This window comes from Aythya fuligula, chromosome 10 (genome assembly GCF_009819795.1).
Source record: "Aythya fuligula isolate bAytFul2 chromosome 10, bAytFul2.pri, whole genome shotgun sequence".
NCBI classification, from domain to species: domain Eukaryota; kingdom Metazoa; phylum Chordata; class Aves; order Anseriformes; family Anatidae; genus Aythya; species Aythya fuligula.
This window is the reverse complement of record NC_045568.1, coordinates 10,663,713-10,676,277: the sequence shown is the minus strand read 5'-3', so window position 1 is coordinate 10,676,277 and position 12,565 is coordinate 10,663,713. Positions and strand designations below refer to the sequence as shown.

At 43.7% G+C, this 12,565-nt stretch overlaps 1 protein-coding gene across 1 annotated transcript in view; it reads right to left on the bottom strand.

Moving 5' to 3' along the window:
• MGLL (monoglyceride lipase) overlaps positions 1 to 12,565 on the bottom strand; it is a 63,890-nt gene that overhangs the window by 30,734 nt on the left and 20,591 nt on the right. The window contains exon 3 of the mRNA XM_032194333.1: positions 11,811 to 11,917. Coding sequence (XP_032050224.1) covers positions 11,811 to 11,917 — 107 coding nt within the window. The remainder of the gene's footprint in view (positions 1 to 11,810; positions 11,918 to 12,565) is intronic.

The window sequence follows — 12,565 nt, the reverse complement described above, 5'->3', positions numbered from 1 at the left end:
AATGTCTTGTTTGCAGCCACTGGTAGAGAATATTTTGTTTTTTTTTAAAAAAGTTTCTGTATCTTTTTTAAAAAAGAAAAATATCAGTTTTAGAACTTGTGAGAACAGTTGGTTAAAAGGGCTCATGGTCTGTAACAAACAAAGCTACTCCCGGGAAAATCAACACTGCTAGTTAGTTATGGGGAAGATCCACCCATTTGACACAGGCCTATGAACTTTATAACAACACACCACACTTTATGAGTGAGCAAATAAGCCAGCAAACAACAAACCCTAGAACTACATGGTATGCAAAGCGGTGTACCAGCTGCTCCTGCACCTTTATCTTGGCAAGTATCTCTTGCCCCAGCTCTCTAACCCAATCTGAGAGCACAGACCATTGAGGGACATCCACTGAAGTCTGAGAAGGTGCAGGGAACTGTTGCCTCATTTGTTTATACCCTGTTATTCAGTCATTTGCAAAATAGGTAGGGCACAATTAGGATGTAATTAAGATGAAAATGCAGCTAGAGACCATTCATGGCCTGGTAATACTTTTTACTTTGTAAAGTTACCTGTCCCTCACCTTTGTTCAGTGCAAATAAGAGCTTTCTCTGAGTACTACACTCCCTAATAATCCTGTTCCTACAGGTTAGCACTGAGCTAGACACCAGCCTGAGATGGATTGTGCTCCCTTGAGTGCTGTTATCTGTCTAAACAGGAACTGGAGGAAGTCAGACTGTTTTAATCCAACAGGAGTTATACACACAAAATACCTTTTCTTCTGTACTTTTCCAATGGTGTTCAGTAACTTAGAACAGCTATTTGTATCTCAATCGGATAACAAACTCGACATTTGCATGAGAATACATTTATAGGTGAGGAATCGTCAGTGATTAGCTTCTGAAACAACCTCTTCCAAATTAAATACATCTGACAAACAATAGAAAAGTTAGTCACGTTAATGAAATGCTGTTGCTATGGAAAAAAAAGTGTCCCTGTAAAGGTGAAAATAAACACATGCTTCCTTTTACTCGTGAAAAGGCATCAAGAAGCATCTCCCTGAAGATAAAGCTGTTCCTAACTGTCAAAGTGTGCTTTTAAATGTGCCATTTCTCCCCCCTTTCCAAAACCTCCTGTGCTATAACTTTGGAAGAAGCATCCCAAATGCTATCAGTTAAGATGTTCTTTAGCTCATAAGGTCATAGACTTACTGAGATTGTCTAGTTCAAGGCCCTGCTGAATGTGCTTCCCATTAGATCAGGTCGTTCAGGGCCTTGTCAACTTGAACTTTAAATATCTCCAAGGCTACGGAAAACATTTTTCTTTCTATCCAGTTGGAATTTCTCGAGCTGTGACTTGTGTCAGTTCCCTCATCCCATCACCATGCACTTCCAAGAAGAGTCTGGTTCTGCTGTCTCCATGCCCTCACCCTGGGTACTCACAGAGAGCAGTAAGATCTCCTCACGGCCTTCTTTTCTAAAGCCAAACAAACCCATTTTTATCAGCCTCCCCTTGTACGTCTTGTTCTCCAGTACCCTAATTGTTTTGACAGCCTTCCACTGGCCTTGCTCCAGTATGTTAATGTTTTCCTTGTACTGGGGAGCAAATTGGACCCAGTGCTTCAGATGTGGTCCCAAAAATGCTCAGTGAAAGAGACTAATCACTTCTCTCGAGTTGCTGGCTTTAATCTTTCCAATACAGCCCAGTGTGTTGTGGCCTTCTTCACTACAGGGTCACACTGTTGACCCATGTTCAACTTGTCTGCAAGGATCTCCAAGTCCTTTGCTTCAAAGCTGCTTTCTATTCACTCAGTGCCCAACCTTTCCTGCTGCATGGGGTTATTCCACCCCAGATGCAGGACCTCACAAGTGCCTTTGTTGAAACTCCACGAGGTTCCTGCCAGTTCATTTCTTCAGCCTGTCAAGGTCCCTGTAAATAGCAGCCTTCCAGCATATGCTTGCTTTCCGCAACTTGGTATCCCTGTACACTTGCTGTAAGTGCTTTCTATCCCATCATCCACATCTTTAATGAGAAAGTTCCACTGAGGGTTTATGCACCATCTATTTATTATTTTTCCTCTGTAAGACATAGATTATTCCAAATAGCTTCTTGAGGCCAATGTTCTTGCTGATATGAACTAATGTCCTGCCATGGAAGTCAGTAAATGAAATGATCCCTGGAATAAATTCTGAAGCATGTCTGATGTCTGTCCAATAGCTCCAGATAGCAGACATAGCTCATAGCAAGAAATGATCTGTTCTCTCAGCTTAAGCTCTTTAATAAACATCTGGTCCTTCTCCTTTCACCCTCAACCATCTTGCACACAGACGTACTCCTACAGCTAGCGAAGCTGGTTATGGGAGGGCAAGTAAGCTGTTGAAAACATTACAAGAGGTTGTCAACTTTCCTTCACTAATAGGAAATGTTGTTACAAGTTACGTGCCTGAACCTGCTTTCTGGCACGGTGACAGAGTTATCCTGAAGCTCCCTGAGCAGATGTGAAAGCAGAATTTGACCCTTACTGGGAGGATTGATTTATATATGTAAAGACTGAGTACAGGTGACAATTTCACAGATCTTTGAGACTGCAGAAGCTAGAAAACACATTGAAAAACAAAACGAGCTAATTCAGTCAAGGCTGTTTCCTCTTCAGTTTCCCTTATTGACCGCAGTGAGCCATGTGTCTGAATAAACGATGTGCTATTCCTGAGTATCAGGACCACTTGTCTAAAACTCCTCTCACTCGGTGCCAGCATTATCTGCACTCCACACAAATTTAAGGGTCCACTCCTCTTTATCAGGGACGGTAATCACAGAAGGCAAGCCAGAAGGACTTAACCCTCGGAGGAGGAAGGAAGCCTTTTAACTTTGCTGAATGAATGACAAGTCTTTCCTCCATCACACAGCCTGCCTGTTAGCAGTTAACAGTGGCAGGTTGAGGAGCAGGGCCTGGAAGGTGGCCAGTGCCGACAGCTCCACGCTCAAGAGTTGTTGTGGTAAAAAGGGAGCATTCTGTTCTCTCTATCACTGTTTCCCCTCGCACTAGGGCCCGTTGTTACAGCCTCACGCCTCCTTGTGTGAAGGCCAACAGCGAGGCTTTGTTCAAGAAGCAGCTGCGGAGAAGATGTACTATCTCAGGGAATGACCTACTGACATTGCTCCCTCTGCTCATTAGTAAGCAGGGAATAATTAGGAGAATTGGGGCAGACCGCATGGCCTGCTTCTTTCGGAGTAAAAAGCCAGCTCCTCAGATCCCAGTGTGTCCCAAAAGGGATTCCCTCATACCATGGGCTTGCTGCAAGGCCAGGGGAGCTGGCTCTGCATCACCTCCTTCTCATCACCTGGCTGTGTGAGGGAAGAACAGGTCGTGCTTGAAGCTGGATGGGGCAAGGCAGGAGCACAGGGTGTTCCAGGCTCGGAGCTCAGATCCACACCTCCCCCTGTTCACCTCAGCTGCATCAAGAGCAAACTTGGCTCAGCCAGGAACCGAGCCAAGGATCCTGCTCAACTGGATGTGATGTTGTTGTTTATTCAGTAATCCGTCATTACAGGGTGGATATACAGCAGTGAGGAAATGGCTGAGCGGTTGGAAGTAGCAGAGTAACTGGGGGAAGATAGAAGGCCATGCCTACTCTTTTGCAATCTTTACTGCAATCCAACATGATCAGCTAGTGATGTGCACATCCAGGGGCAATGAGGAAGTTTTATCTGCATTGCCTTCCCCCCAGCCCAAATAATGCCTGCATCCAGCTCTGAGCTATCACATGGAAATTGTCTGCCTGCTTTCTGTCAGTGTTTAAAATCACAATTAAATCTGACTTGAAAAAAAATGGTCAGATAAACGAATAGATTGGTTTGAGCCACCCAGGTTTGGTTTGGCATGTTTTCAGAGCACACATTAGATGACACTGCACATCTAATTTCAGGTGCTCAGCTCTCACTTGTGTCTGTACTAAAGGTGCATCCAGTCCTCACAATTTCCCAACTTCCTTGACTAAAAGACAGAATCAGAGTTATGTTTTCCTTACTTTTACATCAGCATGGCTCCCGCATTACTCTCAGTAAGTCCATGACACACAGAAAGTCTCAGCCCCAGAGTGGAGGGGAAATATCTCTGCATATCCCTTGTTTCTTCGAAAACCCAAATATTTTAAGCAAAACGTTTCACTGTGGCTGATGTGTGCACTGCCTGACACACTAGCCACACACAGCCTCATTGTCTCCTTATTTTTATTTTGCTGTGGTCTAGCTGCTTCCTGGCTTGACAATGTTGTTTCATCTGCCTTCACAAGACAAACAAAAGCCGTGCTTCCATTTCCAAGTCTCAGCCTGTGGCCTTCTCTAGAGTGTGAGACACTGTAGGTATTTGCTTTCATGATCCACCTAGTGTTTTCTTGCTGTTGTGTAGTTGCTCTCCTCAAACAGAAACACTGCTCACTGCCCAGAAAGATGCTATGTGGTGCAGGCAGAGATGTGGGACTGCATGATCCCAGTGTGAACGCAGGGCTAGCGCTGAAGTGACAGGATTGGTCCTGAGATGGCTTCACTAGAGCAAGACTGGGCTGTAGATGTCTGTAACAAGCTGCTTAAAGATAACAATATTAGTGTGACATTTCTATTCAATAAAACCTATCTCAAAGTCTTTATAATTGCCTGTTACACCTCAGGAGGCTGGGCTACCCTGTATTCTGGTACAATTTCTGCATCCCTGTACTGTAAGAGGTGTATACAGAGCACTTTTTTTCCTCTGGGACTATCCCAGCCACCAAGAGAGCCCACCTCCATGCAGCAATCTGGGAGAAAGCAAGAGAAAATAAACTATTCCTTTGAAAGAGTGCATTCAAGAGCATGGAGAAAGTTGGACCTGTTAGCTGCATGAATCATTTTGCCTGCAATTTCAAAGAGGCTCAGACTGAATGACCTTAACGAGCTGTCACTGCTGCTTTGAGATGCAGGGCTACAAGATCAGTGGTCAATTGCCAGAAGAGCTGGAGGTGAGGAGCAGCTGCTTTCACTTTGGCTGGAGCTCACTGGTGGCAGGCAGACCATCCTCCCTGTTCGTCTTGAGTTAATCTTGCTTTTTGTTTGGCAGCTTTCTAGTACATCTGTGTTGGGTGAAGTGCCCGTGGTAACTCCCTCTATGAGGGTCATTATCCACTTCACATGAGCATCCCCACAGCCAAAACAGAGTTAGAAAAGGCTGGCAGGAATAAGTTTACTCATTAGCTGCTTGTTTTATAGGAAGACTTTGCTCCAGGTTCTTACAGAGTTTTCTCATTGTCTAAAGAATTACATGGCGTACTGCAGTATCTGACCTCTCACCCTGTATTGAGCCCTGTGGTTTTACCTCCTGTGTGCCCTGTGCGTGCTAAGCATTCCTCACTGCTGCCCTGGGGGGCAGATAAGCCTGACTTCTATCTTCCTTCAACATCTGAGAAGGGAAGGCGAGGGAGAGCTAGTCAGGCTTGGGTCTGTACTGAATTGAGCGTCAAAACAGGGATGAAATGGCTCTGGCTGTGCTGTGCCAGCTGAGCCAGACAGCCATCCTTTAGAGGCTCCTGTTAACTTACAGAGGATGGATGCCTGAAAGAGAAAAGCTGAGTGGTGGGGCAGGCTGGCGTGGCTCTTCCCTGGTATATCCCCTGCTATCTCTGCCCACGTGCCATGCAGCAGACATCACTGCCTGCTTTTCACGTCACAGCAGTGTTTATGACTCAATCATCCCCTGGGTTAAAAGGGGAGAACAGATGAGTCCAGCAGGGTCCATATGACACTTAAGGTGGATCAAGGGTCAAAGAATCATTTAAGAGTTCTCTTATATTCCTGTTAGTCTTGCTCTGTCATGAGCTTTTGGTCTGGCTGTTTTCGGGGCAATATGCACAAAGATTTATGTCCACACGCTTGTATCATGGCAGGACAGATTAATCACCCCTTAGCAGCTCTCTCTCCAATCCAAACGAATGATCCTAAAATACTGAAAGATGGACAAGTAGAGATAATTTGAAGAACAAAAGGGCTAATTTCCCCATAGGGAATGTACTTGCAAAATTTACGATGAAGGTCTGAAGAATTTTGTTCTTACTTCTTTGCTTGGCAATTGTAAGGAGCTAACAGCAGCAAAAGTCCCTGCAGCAGTCCTTATCTGACAAACAAGGTTGTGCTAGGAACCTTCAGTTTGGGACCACTAGTAAAAATATTAAAAGAAAAAGCTTTCAAGATTTGTGAAGAGTGGGGCTTTATGCAGAAGAAATACACAGGAAGGGAGGGGAGCTCACCCTGGCAGCTGTGCTCTCCTCCTGCCCCTGCAATCGCCACCCCAGTCTGTGAACTCTAACAGCTTCTACCCCTCTGTGACACTTCTCTGTGGGAAACACTCTGGCTTTGCAGAACTGCAGAGCTCATTTCCTCCCAGCCATGTTAGCCTACAGCAGGAGCTCTGCCTCGGGTAGGTGTAGGAACCCTGTGTTCACACACGGAGCTGGACAGCACTGTGAATTTCTCCTAGGTGAACAGCTGTCATGAATTCGGAAAAAACTCAGAAGAGGATGTGACGATACAGTTACACAGCTAGTGCTATGCTCTTTTTCCTAGCCAAGGAGCATCTAAGGATGGGCACATCAGTAGCAGCCCAGCTGCTCAGAGCACTGCTGCTGCTGTACCTCAGGTAGTGCAACTTGGCAGTGCAAGTAAATCCCAATTCTTTGTTGAGAGTCTTCCTGCTGAGCGGAGCACAAATGGGATCAGGATTCATGGGGAGAACAGTCATTCTGTACTCCTGCAAGTGCTAATGTTTCCAGACCCATGGTTATTTCCAGTAGTGCCTATGGAAGATTTTATTTCCCAGCTATGTTCAAATATCATGCTGAAGGCTGGGAGACCTTCTCTGAAAAAAATTAAATGCCCACAACCCATTCTAAACCTCCTGTCAAAAGAGATACAAACAATGTGTGCCACTCTTTCCTATATCTCTGCAGAAAAGCAGTTACACTTTTTCTGCTCTGGTGAGATAGGCTCACTGGGAGGAAGCAGAAAGAGAACAGATTGCTGTTGATAACTGGGCCCTCACCCAGCCTCGCTCATCCTCACCAAGGAGCAGTTGTGCTGCTCTGTGCGCAGCCAGCCCCACACAAAGCTTGCCAGGGCTTTCCTGACTCCATCCCTGGAGATCCCCCCAAAGCCTGCCTGATCATAGCGTTGGGGAGCACTGCTCTCCAGGGGCATTCCCTTGCTCTGGTGTGCATGATCTCTTCTTCTCACTCATGGTTCTATCCTAATTCTTATTAATGTTCTTATTAATGCTTACATTTGTAGTCATTTCCCCCCTCCCAGTTTGTCTGTGTTTAGTTCTTTTTAACCTTTCTGTGTAGATCAATCCTTCCCAGTCCTATGAATAAATAAAAGCCTTCTGTTCTCATCAACAAAATGGTCTTTTAACGGTTGCAAGAACAACACAGCAATCACTTGAAAAAAAAACAACAACCAATATTTGAAGCATTTAAGAACCTCTAGCTCAAGCTATTTTCTACCTTTTAAAAATGAGTGCTTTGTTAAATAGAGAAAACATAACAAAATTAATGGGGGGCACAAGCAACAGTAGGTGTCTGAGAGGGACCTGCTAACCCATCAAAAATGCTCACCACACACAAAGTAGCAGTGGGACTAAAAAGCAAAGCTGAACTTCAGTTAGAAACATCTAAGGAATATGAATCAGCTGTTAAAGCTGCAGCCTTTCCCTTTGCTTTGATCTGATGTCACACGTAACTTATGAGTTGGAAATTGAACAGCTTCAAAGACTGTAAGAGAGTCAGGGCTCTCCATGCACAGGGACAGGTAGAGGTTTGATTCTGCATGGAGAGAGAAGGTATTTTGATGGGTTGTCCTCAGACAAGTGTGAGGTCTTGGAACTACTGACTGGTTAGGGCAAAGTAATTCACATTCCTCATCTTCTCTTCAGATGGCCCCATTACCCATAAGTAGCACCAGCATGTCTGAGTGAAAAAGACAGCCTGTGCCACTATCATTAAAAAGTCTAAGAGATAAGCTAATACATTTTTGTGGCCCTTGGATCTTGGAAATGCTTTTGTAACCGACGTACTTTTGAAGGTGAAACTGTGGTTGTTCTGGGCTCAGGCCACGTAATGAAACCATAGAAAATAAGATCTCAGCAAATGAGATGTTATAAGAAGTGAGATGAGGAAAGCTGGAACATTATGTGCTTTACCAACTGGAAATGCTTGGTATGAGAAAACAAAGCCACATTTTCTATCTTTTATTCTCATTTTCCTTGGCTCTCAGCTTTACAGTTCCCTAAAAATACTGCATTATAGCTAAAGGAGCTGCAATCTGTCTGCAGCTTAATGAAGAATTACAATATCACTCCAGTTTGATGAATCTCCCACGAGTATTCCTTCTAAGAGGACTTTCCTAAATTGATTGCCAATAACCTGTTTGTCTCTTTTTCTGTCATCAGAATGTTGACATAATAAAATAATAGTAATATAGGAAGGAAATTGAAAAGTGAAATTTCATTTCAACAAAGCTAAAGCTTACAGACATACATAGCAAGGTCATCCTGGCAGCCTTAACTCTGTCTTCATGAAGCTGCACTCTGAGTATGCTCAGAAATCATTGGAAACTGTTACCTGCCTATTAAAAACACAAGAGATCACAGAACCAAATGTGACTTTACAAAGAAAAAAAACATTTTCCTCTTCCATGGGATTGATATAAAGCAAAGCAATTTAACAATGTTAGGTGTAAAGGAGAGCTAAAAGGTCTTCTGGAATTAAATTTTCACCACCACCCTGGACAGTTTCTAATACATAGCTCTGAGCTAGAGCAGTCTTGAGGTTACTATGAAATACCTGAAAGAGCAAATGCACAAATAATATATCCTGAGACACTGAGAGAGCTGGCCAGTGCTAGCTCTCCACCGTCAGTAGGAAGTCACAAATTTGGGTGAACACTGTTACACTGAGAAGTGCCATCTTTTTTTGCTGCAGCCTCTCATAACATGAAACAGTGCAAAGCAGCCTTCAGCAAGATTTAGAGCTCATGTATAAGCTCTTACAGAATCAGCAGTATAAATGGAAATTATTTTTCCTTCTTTTGACTGAAGGTTAGACACCATATAAATCAGTCAAGTCACACATACTAGAGCCCTAGCAACTTCCCAACTCATCTGGGAAATCATGCTAGCCACACTGTGGAACTGCATTAATAATTTCATGCCTGAAATGGGAAACGTATCCATGAGTATTCCAGAACAAGAATAAATGTCCAGGTCAGGAAATTATGCCAAACTCATAAGATTTACTGTAAGACATGAGGAAGAGAAAGCAATTATTTTGCTAATGCAGTTGAATAATTAATATTACACAAAGATATCCAAAGGATGGGACACAAACAGGAAACACACTGGTGAGGTGATTTGGAATAGGCAAAATGGTAGGGGAAAGCTATAAAACTCTGTTTAGCTTGGGCAGTTTTGGCAAGTGAGAAAAGTATGCCCTTCAGCTCTCACTGGTGTCCACTCAGGCTGTAACCTGTATTCTGCCAGACAAGGTCTGTCCTCACTGCTCGGCACTTTAGGTGCAATGATTATTTTACAGAGCCTAACATATGTTAATTGTCTTTGTGGCTTAGTGAATCTAGTCTCATTTAGATTGGCTCTTTGAGTAACACAATTGCGTGTCCAGTGTTCTGCTTTCAGGTTCCTCTTTGCTTCTCCCCTTTGCTGATGAAGAAAACCAAACGGAGTTTACGAAGATTACTGTAGGCCTGACAGGGAGCATGAACTCTTAAAGCAGCCTGAGCAACCAGAAATGTGTTAAATGAAGTAAACTGATCAATTCAGCAACATCCATCTATAGGGGAAAACACAAACACAACATGTCTATGCTTCTCTAGACAAAAATAAATTCAAGGAAAAAGAGAGAAAATAACTGCACAATAAACACCTGTGGGGGTCTTTACTTCCAAAGCCCTTTTCCATCTACAAAAAAGCCATTCTCTGTATCAAATCCATGCAATAATTACAACGCTTTATCACTGCTTCTAGGCTTGTTGCTTCAAATATTGCTATTTTAACTCTACTTCTTAAAACCACTATCAGGTTTTAAAAGAATGAGGAACTAAGGCCCGCTCAGCATGCACAGTGAGAAACCACAGGCCTGCAGCGCTGGGCTCTGGCATTTAAACACATCGCTTGTGTGTCCTGGAGTTCACTAACTTTCTGTATACGGTGTTTGTGATCTACTAACAGCAGCTGCAGGGTGGACAACACGTGGTCTGTCCCATCTCCTTTCTCATGAACTTTGTGCCACATAGATAATGAAAGAGGAATGGGGACAATTTCTGCTGGTTTTACTGCATGCTCCCACTACCTTGTGTCTAAATCATTAGGAAGTAGATCAAAGTGAATGAGCCCCCACTTACAAATTTTGCGCCTGCATAAGGAGAAACATGCCCCTGGGGTCAGCAATGATACTTTTGCACAGGTTCACTGTCTTTGTAAAGCCAGCTCTGTATACGGCATGTGGTCAGCTGTTTGGAAAATCACGCTTTTTATTTATTTTCATTGTGAGCTGTTCTGAGGGCTGGATATTCTCTTTGTCAAGGAAAATATCGGGTTAATTTCTGCACACCCAGTGCAGTGCTGTGAGTGAAAAGGAGTCATGAGAGCAGAAGCAAGGGGAAGCTTTGGTTACTTGGGTTTGCTAAGGCTTTGCCTTTCCTCTTGCAGACTAAATGGTGCAATGTCTCACGCGCTCTAAATTCTACAGCTTTAGCAAGTTCAAATTCGGCATCCCTGCCTTTGAGGAGATCTAGAGTCTCAGTTTCAGCCAAGTACATTGCAGTATACTTTCCATTGCACTGTGGTATACTTTGCAATGTCAATGGCAGATCTGCCAGAAGGAGATCAGAATTATACTGAGGTTCATCCCATTTCACCTGTCAGCTCTGAATTTGGCCTTGCTTTTTGTCTACTGCCATTATTAACCACATTGATCCGTTTTACTAATGTCTAGAGTGATTCTTGCTGGGAGGCAGCAACCTGCAAGGATTTAAAAAAAAAAAAAAAAAGATTTCCTGACACAAGGCAGTCATGAAGCTGCAAGGGTCAGGTGTGAGAGGATGCTACCAAAAGAGCACAACAGGTGATTCAGATATGTTCACAGTATGTCCCAATTGATTTGCTTCAGGAGATCTGTTGACACCCAGCATATCTATGTCATGGAATGGAGCAGAGCAGAGATCCTCAAGGCAGAAGAGGCAGGGACAGTAAATTTACATGGCACAGCATTGCCCAGGTGTCTGCAGCCAGCTCTGATGTTTCTGCAGTGCTGTCGAGGTGTGTCTGAACAAACCTCTGTGATGTCTCCATGCCTGTCCATGGCCCAGGGGTGCAGCTGTCTGGTTGTACTGGTGTATGAAAGTTGTGCTGTTGTTTCATTCTCTCCCCCCGGATTATTTAGGACAACAAGTATGAATCCAGCAAAAATGGCACCTGGTCCTACTTTCACGGTGGACAATCCCTCTTCACACCCCAAGAGGCAGGTGAAAGAGAAATAGTCCCTTACATAGAGGTTAAAAGACCATCAGCAGTAATGTCAATGGCAAGGTTGAGGAAAAGTCTCAGTACTGGGGTCGCTATCTTACAGATTCAACATGCAGATCTTTACAAAGCTTCAGATAGCCCTTTTCTCATTTACGCTGATGTGTAAATATTCTATTGACTTTTCTCTCACTGCTGAGTAGCTTTAATGGCATTTACCTCAGTAAAGTCCTGAGCTGCTGTAAATCAAATACTGTTCAAGGCTACTCACCATGGTCATGGGCAAATACAAACAAGTTAAGTTCTGTCAGCCTCTGGGCCAAGTCATCGTAACGGCCGCAGTGTTCCCCAGCGCCGTGAGCGATAAACACGAGGGCCCTAAATGGAGCATTAAGGTATAAATCATTAACTTGGCAATCAGTGCACAAAGGCTTCAGAGCTGCAAGCAACAATGGCACATTCAATTTAGCAACAGCATTTCAGACATCAGCAAGTACAAGGCAAGCAAATAATGGCTGAGGTGGGTTTTAACATGGGAAAGCAGCTTGCTATCCTGACCTACCATCGACCTGATCTTCAGCAGGTTGTAGCAGGACAGTCCACATGGAGGTCAGCTGCACATGGGACAAACTTACTGATTTGTTTGCCACCATGGTCTTCTACAGGTTGGAGATGCAGATGTCTAATGCTACTGAACCCTCCTAAAGATGAAATTATAGCTAAACAAGTCTCAAGCAGAACCCAGAACTCTGGTTGGAGTTTGGGATTTTATCTTTTGACCCCAATTCTGGTAATCTTACCATTGCAGTTTCTACCCCAAAACAGTTGCTTCGCTTTGGCAATTAAAGTGACCTTTACATAGCCACTGTACAACTACAGCCAGGGATCCAGAAAATAACCAGTCTAATAGACATTTATTTTTGAAAGATGCTATACAAATATTTATCTTCAAATATTCCAGTTGTACCAGTGATGCTTTATTTTCACTGGAATGGCATCAAATGTGACTAAAGTTGAACGAACCTT